Source organism: Haliotis rubra, unplaced genomic scaffold (genome assembly GCF_003918875.1).
Source record: "Haliotis rubra isolate DU_JTF1 unplaced genomic scaffold, ASM391887v1 Scf155, whole genome shotgun sequence".
In the NCBI taxonomy this organism is placed as follows: Eukaryota; Metazoa; Mollusca; class Gastropoda; order Lepetellida; family Haliotidae; genus Haliotis; species Haliotis rubra.
The window spans coordinates 267,734-291,352 of NW_025765503.1; the positions used below are offsets into that span (position 1 = coordinate 267,734).

General features: G+C 38.8%; 2 protein-coding genes and 1 long non-coding RNA gene across 3 annotated transcripts in view; 2 read left to right on the forward strand and 1 right to left on the reverse strand.

The window, feature by feature from the left end:
- The first annotated feature begins 676 nt into the window (after nt 1-676).
- Nucleotides 677-3,134, forward strand: LOC124270818 (thioredoxin domain-containing protein 9-like). Its single transcript, XM_046705876.1, is given in 3 exon segments — nt 677-802; nt 2,038-2,259; nt 2,262-3,134. Coding segments are annotated over 2 exon segments (654 nt in total). The 5' UTR covers nt 677-802; nt 2,038-2,045; the 3' UTR covers nt 2,702-3,134.
- LOC124270819 lies at nt 1,237-23,277 on the reverse strand. Its single transcript, XR_006896878.1, has 4 exons — nt 23,109-23,277; nt 14,377-14,379; nt 8,854-8,860; nt 1,237-1,247 (listed from the first exon to the last, which is right to left on the reverse strand). It is a non-coding gene; the product is annotated as an uncharacterized LOC124270819 (long non-coding RNA).
- The window catches only part of LOC124270817 (B-box type zinc finger protein ncl-1-like), a 30,426-nt gene continuing 24,179 nt past the window's right edge, over nt 17,373-23,619 (forward strand). The window contains 2 exon segments of the mRNA XM_046705875.1: nt 17,373-17,498; nt 20,685-21,182. Of these exon segments, the coding sequence (XP_046561831.1) occupies nt 20,700-21,182 (483 nt within the window). The 5' untranslated portion in view covers nt 17,373-17,498; nt 20,685-20,699.

Genomic DNA, 23,619 nt, shown 5'->3' on the forward strand with positions numbered 1-23,619 from the left:
CTTTATGAAACCGGTTTCGGTTTGAAACCAAAATATTAACAAAAATACGCTATTTTGTCAATTTAATGCATGTAAGACGTGGGTAATAAATAAAATACCACACTCGGTCTCATTACATGCGAATTATACGAAACTCGTGGCCTTCCTATGTTATCTGACCTCGCTTTCGCTCGGTCAGATACCATAGGAAGGACACTCGTTTCGTATAATTCGTATGTAATGAAACCTCGTGTAGTATTCTCTATATACTAAACATATGTCATCTGTAAGCACTACAAAAGATGTTTTCTCATTTAAAACCTATTTATACATGTTTACTCCCCGTGCTTTTGTCGCACTGAATATCCTTCTCGTATTTTGTCTTTAAATGTCTAGATTCCAAGTTTTCTAGTTCTTACCTCATTAGTAAAACGAGATTTAAAATTCAAAATTGAAATCTGATCTAAATTGATTTCGTAATTTTGAATTATTTTCTGACTATTCTATTTTATGTATTTTGAAAAACCTATGTCAGTTTAAAAAATCGGATTACAGGCAATCACCATGGTCATTAGAAACACTGTTTTTATTTTTGCCATCATAGCAACTGACAAGGTGCGACTTGTTCTGTCGAGTATGAATTGGCTATGACGAGAGATTTCATTGGTCCCGAGAAACGCTCAAGCCAATCACAGGTCTTTTACCACCCTCTTTACGGCTGCACTACATACCGGAAGTCGAGAGTGACGAGCATTAGAAGTGTGATTCTAAAGTAAAATAGTTCAAGTTGTTATTATTCGAAGAGACGTGTGTAAGTTATAAGGTAAAGTATAATAAATGTATTTTTTGTATAGAAAGTTATATTTCTCTCGGTGTGTTAGATTCGCAATGATACTACCAGAGACCATATACCGGTATGTGGTCTCTGATACTACCGGCTGAAACATCTTATAACTCATTAGGCTACTGGCAGACTGAGACTAGGCCCATCTACTAAAATGTAGAATGATCGTGATTATCACTGGCATCAGATCTTTAGGCCAGTAGGGAACGTGTACAGTGTATTTTGTGTTTTCTTGATATAAATGTGTGCGTTATTTATCATTCCAGAAAAACAGTTATTGATTATGTGATATCAAAACATGAATCACTGAATGTATTAACTTGAGAGTTCCCGACAATGTCAACTACATCTGTCACAAGACAAATTTGTGAAGAAGCTGGATTATTGCAGTTTAGCCTTGAGTGCAACTTTATCATGTTTATGACTTCTCTCAATCAAGCAAATTGGAACCTTCTGGCACCTTCTAAATTTACCATATACCACATGCAGATGTGAAAGAGTGCTCCTCTCTATAAAAAACACCTGGTAGTGCATTGGACTGATGAATCAGAAGTGATTAGTGTCTCATATACGGGGCGGTGAGGTAGCCAAATGGTTAAAGCGTTGGCTCGTCACGCCGAAGACCCGGGTTCGGTTCCCCACATGGGCACAATGTGTTAAGCCCATTTCTGGTGTCCCCTGCCGTGATATTGCTGGAATATTGCTAAAAGTGGCGTAAAACTAAACTCAGTCAGTAAGTCAGTGTCTCATATACAAAACGTTTTACAGACAAATAGATCTGTAAAACATAACTAAGTTAAGGGTAAATGGGGGTCACATAACCAAGCTAAAATGATGGGTTTCTAGGACAGTTGATTACTATTAATGAAATTACACTAATTTCCATTTGTATTCCAATTGTTTCTGTCTTTGAAAATCACACTGGAATGGTAATGAGAATGACAATGTCAGTCATCACTAATAAAGCTCTCTGGAAATGATAGGTAACATAAAAGAATCAATGCAAATCATTTGGAAACAAATTTTGTGTGATAAACATGTTTTGTCAACTGTCATGTGTTCTTTTTCATGAAAATGTATCACCAAATTATGGTATTTTTATACAATATTGCGAGTAGTATGTTTCAAATAGGATAGGCATCTGTGGCCAATGTTACGTTATTAGCCATTCACTATCAGACTGAATCTTGACCTTTGCTTCATTCTCCTTGCAGCTGCAGCCATGGCTAACATGCTTGAGAATCAGCTGCTTCAAGCAACCAAGGTCATTGAAGGCCAGGTGGATGCTGAGATAGAAAAACTGGAAAAGATGGACGATGATGATTTTGAGGCTTTGAAGAGACGAAGAATGGAAGCCATGAGAAAAGGAGCCCAGCAGAAACAGGAATGGCTGGCACAGGGTCATGGTGAATATTCCGAAGTTGCAAATGAAAAGGAATTTTTGACGAGTGCAAAAAAAGCAAGAAAGTTGTATGCCATTTTTACAGGGATAGCACATTTCGCTGCAAGATTGTGGACAAACATTTACAAATAATAGCAAAGAATCATTTGGAAACCAAATTCATCAAAATAAATGCTGAAAAATGTCAGTTCCTTGTGGAGCGTCTTCGTATAAAAGTACTACCCACTTTGTGCATTGCCAAGGATGGCAAAACTGTGGACTACATTGTTGGGTTTGCGGATCTGGGTAATAAAGATGACTTCCCAACGGAGATGTTGGAGTGGAGGCTGGGATGTGCCGACATCCTCAACTACCAGGGCGACCTAATGAACCCACCAACTCAAGATGGCAGCAGCAAGAAGAACATCCTGCATCAAAGCAAGGCAAAGAAGACCATCCGTGGTGGGAACGATGACAGCAGTGATGAAGACTGGTGAATGTTGTCATAGTAACAGTCTGCCATACAGACTTTGAAAATGGTGCAGAACTTTGGAGACTCTGTGTTTTCTCATTATGCAGGGCTGAAATGAAGCATTTGTAACATCATAATGGCAGGTTGGACATTACATAAGCGTCATTACATTCATTATTTGTAGTGATGACGAGGCTATGTTCATGAAAGATGTAATCTGCTGCATGACGAATTATTGTATCTTATCTTGGCTTTCATCTTGGTAAGGTCATCGGATTTGGAACCAAACCAGTCATTAAATTTATTTATTCATTGTAATTAGTGTAATCAATTTTTCAGAAAGAAAGCTTTGCACATCCACAATGCTATATTTTGTTGGCTTTATTGTTTATTTCTATGTTCTTACTCAAATACAACATGTAAAATATGAAAATTAAAAAAACCCATTACTACCTTAACCTTTTGTCTTTCATTATTCAATAGGTGTGTTGGGGTAGCCTTGTGGTTAAAGAGTTCGCTTGTCATGCCGAATGCCGGGTTCGATTCCCCACATGGGTACAATGTGTGAAGCCCATTTCTGGTGTCCCCAGCCTTGATATTGCTGAAATATTGCTGAAAGCGGCGTAAAACCAAACTCACTCACACACTCATTATTCAATAACTCTGTCATCATTTTTCAACCAATTGTTTCTTTGCAAACCTAAAATTTAGGTGAACATGTTTTTCTTAAACGAGATACATTTAATCCTGTGTGCCAGAACATTAAATCATAAGCTCTCCTGAACACTAGATTTAGTGTGAGTGGCTTTGTGTAATGTTATCTATGGCAAAAGTTAAACAGATAAGCCTATGTCTCTTTTATCCGTCTGTTTACGGGGCAGTGGGGTAGCCTAATGGTTAAAGCGTTGGCTCGTCACGCCGAAGACCCGGGTTCGAATCCCCACATGGGCACAATGTGTGAAGCCCATTTCTGGTGTCCCCCGCCGTGATGTTGCTGGAATATTGCTAAAAGCGGCGTAAAACCAAACTCAGTCAGTCAGTCCGTCTGTTTACAGATTCTGCTCACTCCAAATCAACCTCAATCATAACATGAATTTAAGACTTTAAGTTTAGTTCTATTTTCATGACAGCATCATCTTTGGTAGATTCGGAAAAAAAATAGACACATCTGGAAATATGATAAAAGATTAAAGAGGCCATTTACATTTTCATAAATAAATAATTAATTAAATATTATACACTATGTGTATTCTCTGACCTCTGCCAAATTAATGTTAAGAAGAAAACAACCCAGAAGTATATAATCATATAATTATTTTTACTTTGAAAATACTGAAATCCTACACTTTAAAAATGATCAGCATTTATTTGTTCCAGGTACACCAATCAGCTCTAACAACTCCATTCTAAATGAAATACAAAATACATGAGCTACACAAATATATTTTTAATTGTCAGCAAAAAGCATTAAACCAAAATGTAAAGTAGTGTACCATAATAGACGGGGTACTGTCAAGAGAATCTATGGTTTCTGTTAAGGACTCCTGATTTGAACTGGTCCCCTGTTGCCTGAGCTGGATTTAGATGCACCTCAACGGATCAAGTGGTAAAGGTTCATTGTGTGTCATCGTCATGGTACTCATGACATCAATCACTAGTTAGTCTGGTCCAGAGTAGTGGTATTCCGATTAATTGAAAAACCCCGAAGATCGGTCGCAATGATCTCATTTTCTCATAGTCGAATACAAACGATGTGTGTGTGTGTGTGTGTGTGTGTGTGTGTGTGTGTGTGTGTGTGTGTGTGTGTGTGTGTGTGTGTGTGAGAGATGATTGGGAGGGGGAATGGTTTCTCCCATTATGCTCTGGGGATGTAGGGGGGTGATCAACTTTGTACACATGTGCTAGGGGAGGTTTTGTACATGGAAATATCTAAAATTATGCTTAAAAATTATGGGAAGGTGTGTGTGTGTGTGTGGTCATTGGTTTTGAACATGACATGGGGGTGGGGTGTCACTTACTTTGTACATAAATTTTAGGGGGGAAGGGTCATTCACATTGTACATGCTTCTCCATAAAAATCATCATCACCTCCTCCTAGCCATATATTATGAACGGTCCCTTAGAAGTTGTCAGGGCCTAAAAACATGTTTAGTTCTTAAAAAACTTGCTACACTTACTGACTTACTGAAAAGTCATGACTGAATATTTCGTGAAGACTGTGAAGTTTATGTTCATGATATATTAGACATCACTTTAAAGTAGCAAGTTGCATAATTTTACATTGGTTGTGAAATTTGCAAATGGAACTTTGCAGTTTCTAAATATAACAAAAAACAACAGATAACATGTTTTTTCTTTACACTTATCAGCAATAACAACATGAACAGGAAAGTCTGAAAAATGGCGCTAATGACTGCTCGTTAGTAATGAACCAATCATCAAACGTGAGATTTTAACCAGTTCCCAACACTAGTCCAGATACCATTAGTTACAGACCGCTGTCATTTAGTTAAGTGTGGTGTTAACCCAGAAATAACAAAAACTGGTTCCAGGCAGCTGGAGAATAGAATTGCAATGAATATTGAAGAAGGATGAGAACAGCCTATTGACCCAAATCAGCCATATGTACATACTTAGTAAGTAATTGTAGGAAATACAGCTGATCAGTAAGTCAGATCACAGATCATCACATTGATATGGTACATGATATGAATGTAAGATACCGTCACGTCAACTGGGAGCCTGCTAGAACTGGTGCAGCAGTAGTCAGCTGCCAGGTCATGGAAGGTGGAGGTTTCTCTTCTCATGTGATAGCAAATCCCACTCCTACGCTGGTCAGCACTTCCTACAAGATTAGAACATAGCCTGCATCAGGTAATTTATATCTTAACATGTTCATACATTTGATCTGAGTTGTACTCTGAGCTATGCCTGTGAGGTCACATGTCTGCCTCCCTGTAGCCAAGTAGAGCTGTCATGCATCACCAACACTTTTCAATGGTTAGTGCATCTTTTTTGTGATATTCTTCCATGAAATTTTCCAATTTATTCTTGAATGAATATGTTGAGGTGTCAACCAAACCAAATGGTTTTCTCACCGCTGAATTTGTTTATAATTTTCACAAATAAACAACTTCCAAACTGTGGTCAGTGGAAGGATACGGGTAACCAGATGTTCTCTTTCACTATTTCTGGCTGTAAGTATGTTGAAAATTTATTTTCTATTTCATTCTGACCACCTTGAGAATAGTGTCTGTAAACCAAGGAATTTGAATGAAACATGCAGCTTGGGATGCATCATTACTAAATATACATAGACAGCTTTTGTGAACAATGATTTAGCTTTCTGTGTATAAATTATGAAAACCTCATATTCAAAATATGTGACGAACATTATTAACGTTTTTCCATTTATCCTTTTTCCCTATACCTTGAAGGATTCTCTCTTACACTTTATCTTAAGAATAATCTTTGTTGTATTGCAATTAATATGCTGCAAGGAGGAACTTTGACTTGCATGATTTTCCATGATTTACAATGCAGCCATATCGGTAGAACAGATCCCATTTTCCATGTGAGAACTGAGGAGTTTATTCAGCTCTTCCAATAATCGTCAAGTACAGGGGGTATGTTCTGAACCAGATTCGCCAGTGTGGTGAATCATTACGGTTAAACTGAGAATTGCTCATGGTTTATATACATTGGGTTGTGGTAACAACACCAAACGGTTCATGGGACATATACAATGGTTCATGCTAACAACACTGGTATGAAGTCCAACACTGATTCATTTGACAAAGCTGTCTTTGTCTGCTGTGATGCTGGAATATCGTTAAAATCAGATGTTAGTTCTCGCTACCCCTCAACAAAAGTGCGAGATTGCATGATGCTGTAACACAAGGTCAGTCACATTGAAAATGAATCCAGGGCTCCAGATAATTGTTGAACACCAGGAGTACGTACTCCTTATTTTTTCAATATAGGAGTACTCGAAAACCTTAAGCCTACATTTAGAGTACTGAATGGAATGTAATGGAGTGTCAGTAATCTTGTGTTTCGTTTTATATATGCACCACAACATTGCTAGTCTTGTGTAAACAGGTCAATATACAATAAAACAATACTTTTTCAGATAAATACGTCTGTAAATGATTCTAAGACCGTACACCATTGCCGTGGTGCGTATCTGCTACGTTTTATAAATTATTTCCTACTGTATCGTGCAAATTTTTTATCCGTACATACGCCGATACGGCCCTTATCTGGAGCCCTGTGAATCGTAGCAGATTCATGACTGCAGCTTCTACAGCTGTGCACCTGTGGTAACTCTCAGTTAGTCACAAACATGGTGACATTTTGCTTTCAACAGGTGTCTGTCCCAGATGGCTTCTGTGCAGGGGGCCTGTGTCTATCTCAGTGTAACACTGTTTTTCTATGACAGTGTAGTTCAGGACCTGTGTTTTTTTATCTCGGTGTAACACAGGACCTGTGTCTTCCTATCTCAGTGTAACACAGGAGCCATATTTTCCTATCTCAGTGTAACACAGGAGCCATATTTTCCTATCTTGGTGTAACACAGGAGCCATATTTTCCTATCTCAGTGTAACACAGGAGCCATATTTTCCTATCTTGGTGTAACACAGGAGCCATATGTTCCTATCTCGGTATAACACAGGACCTGTGTCTTCCTATCTTGGTGTAACACAGGAGCCATATTTTCCTATCTCGGTATAACACAGGACCTGTGTCTTCCTATCTTGGTGTAACACAGGAGCCATATTTTCCTATCTGGTGTAACACAGGAGCCATATTTTCCTATCTATCATGGTGCCATAATCTTGGTGTAACACAGGGCCTGTGTCTTCCTATCATGGTGTAACACAGGGCCTGTGTCTTCCTATCTTGGTGTAACACAGGGCCTGTGTCTTCCTATCTTAGTGTAACACAGGGCCTGTGTCTTCCTATCTCAGTGTAACACAGGGCCTGTGTCTTCCTATCTTGGTGTAACACAGGGCCTGTGTCTTCCTATCTCAGTGTAACACAGGACCTGTGTCTTCCTATCTCAATGTAACACAGGACCTGTGTCTTCCTATCTCAGTGTAACACAGGACCTGTGTCTTCCTATCTCAGTGTAACACAGGACCTGTGTCTTCCTATCTCAGTGTAACATAGGACCCATGTTTTCCTGTCTCTGTAGGTCAGGGCTTGTGTTCTTCTCTCAGTACGGCACAAAGTAGGGAACAAGGGATAAATTTCCCCATCATGTCAACCCAATTAAGGCAAGAAAAGGTCGTGATGTGTGACCCCCTTGCAGCATAGTACGGACTAGTCAGGTAGTCGGGTGACTGCTGTCATATAAGCTGGACATCATATCTTGCATGAAACACTATACATTGTATATGTAGGGAGAAGATAAACTATTATTATGCACCGACAGCATGATTAAGCAGAATCACTGAGAGTCGGTAGCTTGTCATGGTTAGGATTGCGAAGTGGGAGTATGGTAAACAGAACAGTCTAGCATGTACCCATGGTTCACAGTGTGACACCCACGGGTAGGCTGGACTGACAGGTAAATACTGCAGGTGAATCCCGTGCCCCTGTATTAGCATTACTTTAGACAATAACAGGTGGATGAGGATGAAGTGGGATGTGAAAATTGCTGCATGTGAGTACGTTTATTTGAACACTGTTCCATGTATGTCACCCCCAGTCCACTGAGATGGTTTGAAAACCCAACTTGATACCTTACCCCTTGGGTGAAACCTATGCGAACCAATATTGTGCAGATAAACCTAGATATAATCTGGCAGTACAGGGATTCGAGTATTTAGAGAATTTTGGGTTTATTAATTTCTTTTTCCCCCGACCGACCAACACATGTTCAGAATTTGGTGGCTACGTGAAACACAAAAATGAAAAATGATGCCCTTGCGTTGATCATTGGATTGTCTGGTCCAGATACGATTATTTACTGACCGCCGCCATGTAGGTGTAATATTGCTGAGCGCGGCGTAAAACTGAACACAATCAATCAATCGTAGATTGATGTTCTTGGATTTTCGGACTTTGCTGTTTACATGAAGCGTGAATGTTGAACACATATAGCCCTTGCAAATCTGTCTCTGCACTCTAGACTGTTATATATAACTTGAAAATTAGTGAGTGTGAACTCACTCATTCACTCAATACCCAGAGTTCTGTGCGGCCAGCATAGTACTACGTTATGCCACTCTCATACCCAGAGTTCCATTCGGCAAGCCAGCATAGTATGTTATGATAAGTCATCGCTGCGCCGGAGTGTGACGTTATGCTATGCCATCACTGCAGTGTGTCATTCACTCACTCACTTATGGAACGTAAGGACCGCAATATTCCTTGACGTCGGAAAGAATGACATAAGAATGACGTCAGTATATGAATCGCGGAAACGTCATCGAATGTGACGTCACACCATCATGCGTTTCAAAGTGACGGTATTATGAAATTTGACGTTTGACTGAAAGGACGTTTTTGTTATCGTATCATCTGATATCTTCAAGTAAGTGTTCAGTACTGGTTTTAGATACAATATGGTGGAATCAGATCTGTTATGTGAACCTGAGGTAGCAACAAAACCTTTTGTAATTATGTTTTGACCTCTGTGTTACCCTGAACTTCCAACATGTTGCTTCGTGTTGTTTCTATGTGGCCATTCAGACAATCCCCGTCAAATGTACACTGAATGCATGCTCATGTTGAATTTAACTAAGTGACCCCAACGACCAAACTGTATACTGAATAGTACAGATAAAAGTAAAAGGTGCAAAAATGCATGACAATCAGCAAATGCATGTACGTACATTATGTTAGGACGTACTGACATCAGACCAAAATACATCATAACACATGCCTACACTGTTGACAATACGCTTACGCCCTTCCGTATGTTGTGTTTCCTATCTCTAACCTTGACCAGCAAGAGAGCAGGCGGAAGATAACAAAATAGAAATAGAAAAAGATATTCTATTTTTCACTGACCGTGTAACTTATCACATGAGCTTTTAAAATTTAGATCACATGGTAATATAGAATTTAAATGATTTAGTATGTAGATCAATTAGATTTGCTTCGGAAACAAATGATATTAATGAAGAAAGGTCAAGATGACCTGGTTTTCTGAATATGCAATTGTAAGAATATTATCACACCAGGGCGGCAAAAACTGAGATAAACGTTTTTATTATTTCTCGTCAAGATGAAAATTCAGGGCAGGTGGGCAATGTGTAACACAGAAAACAAATACAGACAGCCTGGCGTAGAGTTTTATGGAGATGTCAGAGAAGCAAAGGTTTTATGCCCGAACCGAATTTCATTATAAGCTTTTCCGCTTAAATATGTGTATTCACCTTTGCCAATACTATCTGTGCCCTTATGAATCATTTTGTTTTATTTAATTACCTAACAGACCTGGTGTCATCAGCTCCATATTTCCACAGAACACTATTTTGATCTGGGCTGCTCCAAAACTGTAACAGTGCCACGTGTCTCAGGGGCAGGATTGCAACAGTGTCCACAGTGCAAATGATAAACAAGTAGCAATGTAAGTAAGCATCGTGGCAAAATGCCGTAAATCCTTGAATAAACGCCTTTACTGAATAAATGCAGGTTCTGCGCGCTGCTGTCTCTGACATTTAGAAGAGTGAGATACAGAACGTGAGACCCCCCAAAAAACCACCCCAACCCCCAAAAAGAAAACAGGCGATGTAATAATCCCCTTCTGATAAACATAATCAACTACCTTGAATAAACGCCTTTCGAAATCAATAAAAAACTAGACGTTTGTTCAAGGTTTTACGGTACTAACTAGTGACTAGAGCAGTAAAGCTGTGAAAAAGAATGTATGGCTTACACAAAAGGAAGAATTGAATACACCCATGACTAATATCCGTCGGTCTTAAGAATACATGGGTCATAATGGACAGAATTATATTTCCGCTGCGATTCGAACTGTATTTTCAGTCATTAGAACCCGAGGCAGAACACATATGGGAAACACGGTCGATGAGTGGTAATTGAAAAAGTATTATTTAGGTCTGAAGTATTTTCGTATTTGAACACGAACAAGGTCTAAAATATGTGGATGAAAAAAGGACAAGATCTATTGATAAACAAATAACGATTGGCCACGAGCTTACCGGGTAAGTTCACGGTTTTTCTCAGACTTACTCCTTCATTTGAAAACCTGACCGGTGTCGCTCGTTTTGGTCCTTGTCTTGCACTTGAACCATGTCAACGGTAAGATAACTACAATGGGGAGAGGAGTAATTATAGGCGTTGCTTCAAACTCGAATCACAACCTGTGGAAATTCTCCGTAAGAATATAGATTATTGGTTCCAGCAGCACTTGTACTTATAATATAACCTTGATTTATATTGATAGTGAGTGAGTGTGTATGGTGTTACGCCGCTGTTACCAATATTCCATCAATATCACAGCGGGGAAGACACGGGAAATTGACACCACACATTGTACCCATGTTTACAATCGAACCCGGGTCTTCGGCGTGACGAACGGACGCTTTAAAAAAACAACCATTAGGCTGCCACACCGTCCTTTATATCCATAAAGTATATACAACGCTCTGAAAGCTTGGTTGTACATTGTATTTGTAAAAGTCGCTTAATTTCTGTGTAATATAGCCTGACCTGAAGCTGTGCATATATTATGCACGTGTGTGATAATGCAGCCAGGTGTAATTCAATATTCTGCAGACTGGGTACGTTTTTTGACACGTGACCTGCGTAACAATAATATCTCACTGTGACTTATCGCGCATTTATATACAACCACAGTTAACTTACTTTCTGTGAGTGATATAAACCAGTATACTTTCACATAGTTTAGTATGATGTCAGTAACGCGTGTATTTGAAGTACTGTAGTAGTCACAACAACAGCGGGAAAAAACTCAGCCAACACATATATTTATATTTCCAGCGCTTTCATTTCTTTGCATGGTGTAGCGCTGCCACATACTTTGTACAGGTGATGCGTACAATGTCACGTGCACCTCCAATTCGTGTAGAAAAAGTGTACATTTCCAAAGTGCTAGTTGCAGAGATGCCATGTCATTTGACAGTTTGTTGTATCGCGCCGCACACACCAATACTACGACCTGCGCGTAAACAATCGGGGCTTGTCCAGACAGTCCGGTACTGAAAATGAAAAAGACCCGTAAAGACCCGGGACAGAAATAGTTTTCAGCAACTCATGCTTATTGTAAGAGGCGACTAACGGGATCGGGTGGTCAGGCTCGCTGACTTGGCTGACACAATCATGTCATAGTATAACAATTATGTAGATCGATGGTCAATGTGTTGATCACTGGATTGTCTGGTCCAGACTCGATTGTTGATCGGGGCCAAAGTGAACAAGGATTGGGATAGAAACACACCTGAATTACTGAATCATCTTCAGAAATACGTCAGAATATAATAATCATTATAAATATTATATAGAATATATAATTGTTAATGTAGCGTAAAATAACGAGAACATTGGGAGATAAAGCTATTTTGTTTTCCTTTTTGTGGCTCTTTAGCTTGTGATTTAAGACCTGTAAGCGTCATTTAAAGACGATCGTAATTTGCGGTCATATCTTTAAACTAATTCAAAAGTAAAAACTTCAGTTACACTTTGTGAACAGTTTACGTTATCATATGACTGACCTGTGTAAGTGCGTATTATCTGATTTACGTCATATTTCGGTTGACCAGGTTGCCATAGCTACAGTACTAGGCTACTAAACCACAGGGGTGCGATACACAATTTAGCAACTTCCAAGTGACGTCACCGTAAAGTGAAGTGAATAAGGCAATATTATGCCGCTTTTTGCAATATTCCAGCAATATCACGGCGGGGGGACACCCTAAATGGGTATTACCCCTTAACCACTCGTCTGCCAGACCACCCCTCTGGGTCAACTTTAAAGCTAATTAGTTTAATTCCATGAATACATGCATTATTGTATTTTACTAAGTACTAATATCATAGTGTTATGGGTTCCGTATTAGAATATGCAACCGAGAAATCTAACTGTCCATGGTTGACATAATATAAAGCCTTATGATTTTCTATGCATTACTTTGAATATTCTTGTCATTTTACATGCATTCATAGAAAATATAACATGGCAGCTTATCAAACATTAAAACACTTGTATATTTATTGATATCACAAGCTCGATTGTTAGATATTCATATTGTATTTTTTGATATCACAGATATAACTCCTAGATATCAATAGAACCGATGCATAGAATTTTCAAACGCGTATGCATAGAATTTGTGATATCAAGAGTGATATAAAAAATTATCTCCGATTTTCAAGCATCACAAATTGTAAAATCAAATTTTAGATATCACAACATCCATCTTTTGACATCATATTCCATTTATTGAGATCTAAAAATCGCATTAGTGATGTAAAAAAATGTAATGTTAGTAATTATCTTCGTAAAATCAGATGTTTGATATCAATAAGTAATTTTGTGATGTTATTTTACTAATTATTGATATCATAACATAGGAATACATAGCACGGTACTTTTAACCCCTCATTTTGTTCTTCTATAGCACAAGGATGGAGAGTAATCAGTGTATGAAATGAGGCCCGTCCGACCGCCCGAGACGGGCTAGATTTATGCCGGACGGTCAAATTTTACAGCAAGCCAGCCTGATGGACGGGTGACAAAAATATTCAGATAACGTGTCCACTGGCACTGTCTATTTAGTATTTAAGGAATGGTGGCTAAATCTCTTCTGGGCTGGTAAGTTTTTGAAGTTACTAGCCCAGATGTCTGGCTGGGGTTTTGGCGTATTTCATACACTGGTGTTATGCGTTCTCATGGCAACCATTTTGTTTTATATCTACGTGTGCTTTTATTACGCTTTATATCGGGTACTGCCAGATGTTATGCTTTAGTGACACTAGTTACCTCAGGTTGAACTCAAGGAAACACTCCTTTCCTCAGTTCACTCAAATTTTCATAATTCAAGAATCGCATAAATATGGGGAACGTCCTGACTCCTTCGCCTTTGGGTACGACATCAGGAGTCGGATCACCCGGTACCTCATGACGCATTTTAAAACAAGCATATGTTGCTTGAAAAATGCAGTTCTAACCTTCGGATGTCTTTTTATATATAATTGGTGGTACTTAGGGCGTATATCAACAAACTGCCAATTAGATGAGCAAAATTGTCATGCACTATCTGAGATGGCTACGGTTAATCATGTACAAGAGAAAGATTACTTAATGGCGAATACCAAGTCAGAGGTCTATTAGCGTGTCTACAGTCGTGGATCGTTTGTTAACAGTCAAGAAAACCAGTCACTGAATCTGCTATATATATAATGACGGCTTTAGGTACTTCAACCTTAACATATATACTGAACTATCTACATCATCTAAGGCACTCTGGGCGGTGGGGTAGCCTAGTGGTTAAAGCGTTCGCTCGTCACGTCGAAGCCCGGGTTCGATTTCCCACAGGGGTACAGTGTGTGAAGCCCATTTCTGGTGTCCCCCGTCGTGATATTGCTGGAATATTGCTAAAAGCGGCGTAAAACCATACTCGCTCCTCTAAGGCCCTCTTAAATAGTAGTATAAAACAGGCCTTAGTCTGCCTCACAGTCCCTGAACCACATTATTTTCCCTACTGCCTAGCCCACCCTGCAATGCTAAGCCCTATAAGTGAAGCAAGTCTAGATTTCCCAAGGTTCAGAATCACCTAACTCTCTGTGGCTCCTTTTCAGGTTAAATAGGTTTATTTTGTTACTATCACAATTATCTATAGTCAAGGACTAACCGTTAGTCTATATACAGGCCTTGGATAACAGCATCACCACCACAGCTTGACCTATTTGCAGACTCCTTGACCTGTATTATGTACTATGCACAAAAGGTCATAATGACCTCTGAGACGGCAAGCATTGTTACAGCCGACACATACAACCAGTCACACATACAAACCCAGGCGAATATATCAAGGAGACCAACTCAAGTCCACAGAGGATTGTAACGCTAAAACTGCTATCAGGTATGAACTGTCACTGACAAGGTCTTAGCACTATATAAAAGCTTGTATATATTGCTAAGACCCCGTCAGTCACAGTACATACCTTGATGGCAGTTTTAGCGTTACAAGCCCCTGTGCTCAAGTCAAGAATGACTGAGCAAGTCTAGTTTGCCTCAACTCCTTTGAGAGTTCATTTATTCCCTGTATTCTACATAGATACATAACTTTTAAATAAAATAATTTTATTAAACATTGATGATAAAGACAAGAATGCCAAAGAATTAAGTCCCTTAATGCATATCGGATGCAGAAAGCATGAAGAATACTTGCATGTATACGTGTGTGCGTGCGTGCGTGCGTGCGTTTGTTCGTTTTAATAAATGGGCCGATTTGTATTTGTATATGCCAGCAGTACATGAGAGTTACTACCAGAACTTTCTATATTTCCGATACTGCAGCACGGATTGTCTTGTGTCTTGTGATCGGTATAACTTATCTATTCAGAACTATCACATGTTTTTATTATTTATTAAACAATTTGAGAAATCGTTAGTCGTCTAATCATGAAACAGATAATAAACACTAAAAATACTAACAAACGTACGACCACATCTTATTATCAGACCTATTTTAGCATCACAGATACTCAAAAGTTCAGTCTGAAGTGACAGACATCTACCTTTTTTATGCCCATAAACCAACAGTGGGCTTTTGTGACCTTATGGGATCACGTGACGCGTCTCTTTAATTATATTCTACCACATAAATGCATCTGAAAAAACGAACACAAATTAGAGGTGGACATGTGAACAATTATTATTTCCTTGCAGATAGTACATGCATGTAGTAACACATTGGACAACGTAGAAAATAACCTTAGAAATATATCGTTTAACTTGTCACAAGCCTACCTATTTTCCATTTTAGACACATGCCACACTGTATTCCAAAGGGCGCACCGGTGCGTTCAGGCATTAACTCGAAACGCAAACACCCGTGTATAATTCCCGACATAAGGATGCAAAGTGTACCTCCTGGTACATATTTTGGCTTGAGTATATAAAATCGCCTTAAAACCCTACACTATACATGTGTTTACTTTCGAAAGATTTAATGCATATATTTGGGATTACACCTTATTGTAGTAAAGTACTCATTCTATACTTTGGGGGGATGTTGAGTCCCATCCGGGTTTCAAACGCACACTCTCGGAGTGAGACACCAAATCGCCAGGATACAACTAAAAACTAACACTCACATGTCACATGCACGAATGTCTTGATCAGATGGCTATAGCGTTAAAACGGTGCGAAACAAGAATGTTATAACGAGGTTGTACTGCTCAGATTCCTTGGGAAAGACATTAGGCCTACGAATGATTCCGGAAAATATATAGACACTGACTGAAAAATTTGAAAACTGAACTCGCCATGGACTATAGCTTCATACAGTCTCCATCTTGTTTTAAAAAATCTCTGACAATAAACAAAAATAACTCATAAATATGAAACAATGTTCCTAAAATATTTTAAAACATGCGGAACATGCAGTGACAAAAATCAAGCATTTGGTTTTCCAATTCTTTGAATTTATTTGTAAAAACGAACGACTTCCAGTCTAAGTCAGTGCATGTGCAGTCGCTCAGTATTTTGTCGCTTGACATTTGACGGGTAGGAATTACCAGTGTCAAATATGGCGCCAATACGAGTCAATAAATCACGCAATTCTATGAACGCCGTTTTATCGGTGTGGGGGTAGTGTGGAACTATTCAGCTCTGTAAAGAGGACGTTTGTAACGCTCGCCGTGTTCTCACAATCAAATCTTTAAAACAGCCCGGAAATTTTGAATGGAACGGAAATGAACAAATGGGCAACTGGATTATGGAATAAACTAAAATTGTCCTTTTTATACACCAGCCGTGTGTGTAAATTTTAGGGAGGCGGTTCCGGCGAGGTTTTGGGGAAGTGGGGTTGTTTATTTAATTATTACCTTCAGTTTCAGGAATTTGTAAGGTTCGTTTATATGTAGAATTTGTCACAGAGTATTACTGTGTTATGGGCTGTAGATCTAACGTGCCGAATATCTTGGTTTAGGTAATTTTCGAAAGGGTGGGATTGGGCTCGTGAGTGAAAACCTTTTGGGTTAGTCAAATCCAGTGGAAACTGCATATCATGTTAGTGAAATAGTGCAAGAAGGTAAGAAGAAATTCACATTTTCTAGTTCGTACGTCATGAAATTAAGTATGTAAGCAATATTTATCTTTTAAATTCATTGACATATAAGTGTACCTGTACATAGATGAAACTGGCTCTCGATATGACTAAAGATGTGCAGTAGGCCTACAAAACATGCTATCAACCGCCCATCTTGCATTTAATAGGTCATTTATAAGCTTTAAGAAAAATAATTTCATCAGGGCATGAGACCTAACTATATCAAACCCTTTACAATCCACTGTTGTAAATGTGTTGTAAACATAAGATGTGGTGATAACAGTTGGTAGGTTAGCTGTTTCTGTGAGTTGTGCAATTACTTCACACATGTGGAACTTCTGTAATTTTGTCAACCACCTGTTCCACGTGATCGACCGCATTTACTCTTCCCGCCGCGAAGGCACTAGTGCGCATGTGCATTGAAATTTTCATCGATCCAAAGATGGCGGGAAGTAGATCGGTGTCCTGGTGGACGTGCTTCTATTTTCCTTAATGTGTTGCCTAAACATCGCAAGTAACAGTAACGAAACATCCCTTCATGCATTCCAGGTAGGTCATTTTCCTGCACGCACATCCAATAACCTTGCTTGGACGGGAACGTGTGGAGATTTCTTCCAAATTCCGCAGTCGACTGTGTGCTAATGAATCCCACGAACAACGAGACAGAACGTGACCTCAGAATGTAGGTCTTGGAAATGTTTCACGTCTGCCTGCGGCAATTTTCCAGTGTCCCCGTGGCTTGTTACTGGACCGTGCATCTGCGATTTAACTGAAAGTTTATATACGTATGTTTATTTATATATGTTGCATGCAACAAGTGTTGATATCTCGTGGGCGGTTTCGTCGCACATGCGCGCGCAAGTGATGGAATTTTGCGATTTTATTTAGATGATATTGCAAATTATATTTTCTTCACTTTTGTAATCGATTGAGTGAATAATGTATGAAGAAACACAGACGTGTCGCCAGGGCGTAGGTAATAAACACTTATTTGCATAAACCTTTTGCTGAGGCTTCTTGTCGTGCCCCGTGCATTCGCAGGAAATCGCACAGGGCAGAACGGAAACAACCTGTTTATCGAAATACTAAGAATCAGGAAGTAGATATGGGTCCGTTTTGTTTACATTATCATTAATATGCATAATATGAATTTACGCTTTCTTACCATAATGGGTATTATATTAGTTTAGAGGCCATATGGTAGCAAAACGGCGAAAATATTATGTGAATTGAAAGGGTTAGCATTGCCCAGGTTCAAGGTCTTTTGAGGTCGACATTCTATTTATGGATCCTTATTTATATATATACGAACTTGGTAGGCATAGTTTGTTGACGTGGTGATGGAATGAGTTAATCCGCCTTCCTTTAGCGTATTGTTCTGTGGAGGCGACTCACGCCACTTTTCGCACAATGTGTACATACCACAACGGAGCAGCGATGCAAACCAGCTGACTTCAGTTTCGCACTGACAGGAATCAGTGAGCAAAGTAGGTCACAGCTTGGTTACAGATTGTTTAGCAACAAGCAGTGCCATGGTTATATGCATTGCTATATGTCAAAGGTAATTAATTCACATTTCATATATTTTCTTCACATTCACCAACACGATCAATATAGTAATAATGATTTTATGGTTGTGTGAATTTTTTAGCGAGATATATATTTGCCTGCATTGTAGCATGTCTGTGGATAGAAAACATATATGCTTTTTTTAACATCATGGCTCTTGATGTGTAAAATGATATGATAGCATGTTGAGTATTTGTGATTTAGAAGGTCTCCTGTGTTAATGTTGGAAGATGGTGTTTAGATGTTGAACTGATAGGGTACACCAGTGTTCATGAATGGTGTTTCAAAGTAACAGGACATTGGGTCCTGTAAGTTTCAGATGTCTGTCTGACCCATTGAAAATTCACAGGACCCATAGAATAAAATTAAACACACATTTCAGATTTAACATTTCTTATAATTGGCATTGAAATTATTAACAAACATAATATTTATAAACAGCAAACAAGTGTCACATGTCACATATAACAACTTCAGTCAAAGTCGTTGTGAAATATACAGTCACACTGGGGCTGGCGGGTTGTAGACTTCTATCGGGCCATTGGCAAATCTGCCGGATTTGTCAGAGGGTCAGACGCTATTCATGAACACTGGACTACATTCATTGTACTGATTAAACTGTGACATTTCATGAAGTAATTCAACAGTTTGGATGGAAAAACAGATTGAATTATATTTCTTCCATTATTGATGGTTGTGGGGTCAGTTTGTAATTTCTTTTGATATTATGACAAAAATATATTTCTTGTTTAGTGTTATTCAGAAACTTTGCAGAATGCCTTGTCCAGTCATACACTACTGTTGAAACGAGATTGTCGCAAAGTAAATGCTTGGTCCCTGTGTAGTCCTTATTTATCATTCATCATTTTGTGATTGTGTCAAATTTTGGATAACTTGAATTATTAACATATGTCCCTTCAACTTTGACACAACAGTGTTTGAGTGTTTCCCTTATAGTATTGCACAATGTGGTGTTTCTTAGTTTTTACAAATGAATGATGATTGGCTATATTTCTGTTGGCCTTTGGTAGGATCATTTCCTCTGCAGGGATTTTATATTCTATTGACCTTACCTATGATTGTTCCCATACATTTGTTGTTAAAGCATGCATACATGGTATGATACAACCATATTAAGCTGCCTTTTTTTTAAATACTAATCCAGAGGACTTGAGTGAACCTTATTTCACTAAACCTCAGAGCTTGTAGTTTGTCCTGCTTGAATGGGACAGAAATGTTCAGTGTGTTAACATTTCCTGTCTGGTTATATTTAGTTCTAATTTGTGTGTAGTGGTTAGAGCGTCCGCCCGGAGAGCGGAAGGTCGCGGGTTCGATCCCCGACCGCGTCATACCAAAAGGCGTTAAAATATGGTACTTGTTGGTCCCTGCCTGGCGTTCGGCTTTAATGGGTACAACAAGGACTGATCGGCTCGGAGTCAGTATAATGTGTCTGAGTGGGGTATTCATGCTTCACTGCGGCATGGTATCTCAGTGGGCTAGCACTATAAAACCAGCTTCAGTCTGGGCTAGTACAAGCAGCCGCACATACATACACACACACTCATGCACGTCATCATATGAGCGAAATATTCTCAAACACGACGTTAAACCCAATTTCACCTCACCTAATTCTAATTTGTAGCAGATCTTATGACTGCATCAATGACTGACAGCAAAGATGACCTGCCTACAATATAGTCATCCTGACGACCAGGAGTTCCATGCACTTTTGCTCTTCTGAAAGGTAGAGGCAAGGGTATAATATTTTATCAGCTAGTTAGGCTTGGTTACCTTGTGGTTTTAGTACCTCTGCCAGTGTTGGAAATTATGCCTGGGATCCTTGTCATAACTCTATTGTTATATACTGAAAGTTTTGGGTTTACCTCTCTGTATGTTTTGTTTGTTGATAAACAGGCCAGGCATTACCTAGGTTGCAGTACCAAAGATCTCAAAGACCTGTGGCTCATTTCGATCTATGATTACAGGTTGAGGCATGGTATATACCAACCCCTCTTTATCTGTCAAGATTAACTTCAGACTGACATCAGATATTCAGAATGTCACAAAGTATTGCTAACTGCAATATAATGCTATTTATAATGGGAGACTTAGATTTAGGTTGTAAGTTAGAGAGCTTCATAATAGTCACTACTGCTTTGTTTTCAGGATCTTGTGTAAGTAATGGCCTCTGAGGACGGTTCACCAAAGGAATCACCCATTTCCTCTCCGCTTCTGACTTCTTCACTTGAAAATGAGGAGCAAAAGTGCCCAATCTGTGAGGAAAAGTTGAAGAAGCCCAAAGTGCTGACATGTCTACACGTCTTTTGTGAGGCATGTCTTGACAAACAGATAGAAGAAGACAAGGACGAGGATGAAGACGACGGGAAGGATTCGGCCGTCTTTGTGACGCCATCTAGTCCGAATATAATATGCTCGCAATGCAAGCAGGAGACAATCATCCCCCCCACGGGGGCCAGTGGCCTGCCCACAGAGCATATTTTGTCCGACATGCTGGACATGACCGACATGGGAGACATGCAGTTGGTGTGTACCAGCTGCAAAGCCAAAGAGAAGGCAGTGGCCAGGTGCAGTGATTGTGCCAGCTTCCTGTGTCCAATATGTGTCACTGCACATCAGTTCATGCGATGTTTTGAAAATCACAAGGTAGGCGACATGTACATATTCTGTCATTGATCCAAATAAGATTTATTGTAAATTGGGTGCATATTTATATCTGTGGAATGGAAAGGTGATTATGCACACATACGTTGTCTGTTGTAAGTAAATAATTGCAACAGTGTCAGTTTATTGAAATTTTGTCATAATTGTAGAAAATAGTGCACTTTGAGACCAAAGGTATACTTTAAAGTGTCAAGAAGTAATCTTGGCTGTATGGTAAAATATGTTGTCTTAATGAAATATATATTGATAGTCATCCCTCGCCGAAACGCAGGTATCACGTCCCCCCTACCCTGCATTAAACAACACGGAATATAGACCAAGTAAAATCATATTTTCCATGGACATAACAGAACTGCTATTTTATGTTTTGTGCCCAGTCAAAACTGTATCGTATCGTCAGAGGTGAAAAAACAGACTTTGTAAATGATAATAGATATATGTATAGGAAACTTGCAATCAAACATCACTAGACATGATAGTTCAATTATCGTTCCTGTTATGCTTCCAATCATTCAACTAAGCCGGAAATAGCAAGAGGCTGTATACACATGTTTTTTTCCAATGTAGTAGTGATTCAGTTAAAAACGATCCCGAAAATATAATATCAAAGAATTTGTATTCCATTGTCAGATTAATTGATATTTTAAGGAGTTATTTTAACAGATGATCTATGCTAACTTATTTTCCCTTCATAAGTAAACGTTTTCTCGGAAATTCATGCGTCAAGAACTGTGTCAGACATATGCTTGCATGTTATTAACATTCACAAAGTCCTTGTATAAACTTTATTATCTCGTTTCTGAATGAACATTGAAAAACGCTGGCTGAATTGGACGAAAGATTTTAAAATGGTTTTGTTTTTATCTTAAGGTGTTTTATAGTTGGTGTTAGAATTAAAGATTTTAGTATCGTGATTTGTATCGTATCGCCACCCTTATATTGGGATTCGTATCGTAGTTGTACGCTTATAGAATGAGGTGATTTGCAAGTTTTCTCTGATGTTTCTGGAAACAGTTTTTATGAATGAAAATGGGATTAAATTTAATCAAATATGAAATCGAGGAAGATGGTTTCATTAAATGTTTTCTGACATACGTTTTCGGATGGCGGGGTTTACCCGTGCTATAAGGCAGTCTGTTGCATCACAGCAAACAATATAAGTACTTGGCTGATAGCATGCAGGGTTCGAAATACCCCATGTATTAGCGTGCCATGGCACAGTGAATTTTGAAATGGTACGGATAAAAAATGTTCTCGGTGCCCTTATGGCACACCTAATTTTTTAGAGACATAACTCACTTTAGTCATTTCATCCCCCAAACAAAACACTTGCGCAAATGACAAACAAGTAAAAACATTTTTTGACTTTATCGCCCAGGAAATCACTGGAATTATGATGGATGATGTAAAGAAATGTGGTTGTTTTTCCATTTAGAGTGATGGGAGTACTGAAAATTTGGTTATTGAACAGGAAATTGTGCATGCTAGATATATTGAACAAGTGAACCTGTCACAAAACTCTTAGCTATTAAAGGTGTTGGGAAAGCAGAACAAATGAAGCTTAAGAAAGCCATCTTAAACAGAAGACATATCAGTGATAACAGAAAGCAGGTTACATTTGTTGTTTACTAATAATAAATTTCAAAAGATCATCATCACTGCTACAGTCATTTATTCTAAAAACATATGGGCACACTTGATTTCTGAAAGGCACATCTAAAATATTTGTCTGGTGCCCTAAGGCACACTTAGAAAAAAAAGTATTTCTATCCCTGGCATGTCTTTATGATAAAGTAGTTGTTTATAAGTTATTACAATGTTCCACTGTTCATCTGATTAGCTGAATGTTTTTAGGTATCTGAAAACCCACGGATATGTACGATGAACACTGTTCATTGCAGTCTGCACTGAATTTCGCTAGTTTACAACAAGATTAACCTGAGCTCAACAGCAGGTTTGTTGATATGCTATTTCCGATGATGTGTAATTGCTGGGCAACTTTCTTTTATGGGACCCTCAGATTACCCTGCGGTTTAACCGAAACCACGGTATCGCAAAGAGCGTTCTTGCGAGGGATGACTATGTGCCAAAAGCATCTGAATAGTTCCGACACACATAATGACATTGCCATTAACATTTTTGAGAGTGATATTTGAGACATGTCATGATGCAGCTTATGCATTGTGTTAAAGTGTCGGGTAGATAGTCATCATCTGATTGTGCAAATTGATAATTTGTCAGTTGTCCGTTGGATAAAACACTTCCCCTCAAATGATACTAAAACCTGCAACCTCAGCAAAAAGCTTGGGGCCAGATGGTCATGGTTTTCTCAGCAAATGCAGGTTTTCAGATAAGATGAATATCACCAGACGGGCATTAGCCTTTACAAATACACCGCTGAGCTGCAAAATTGCTGATC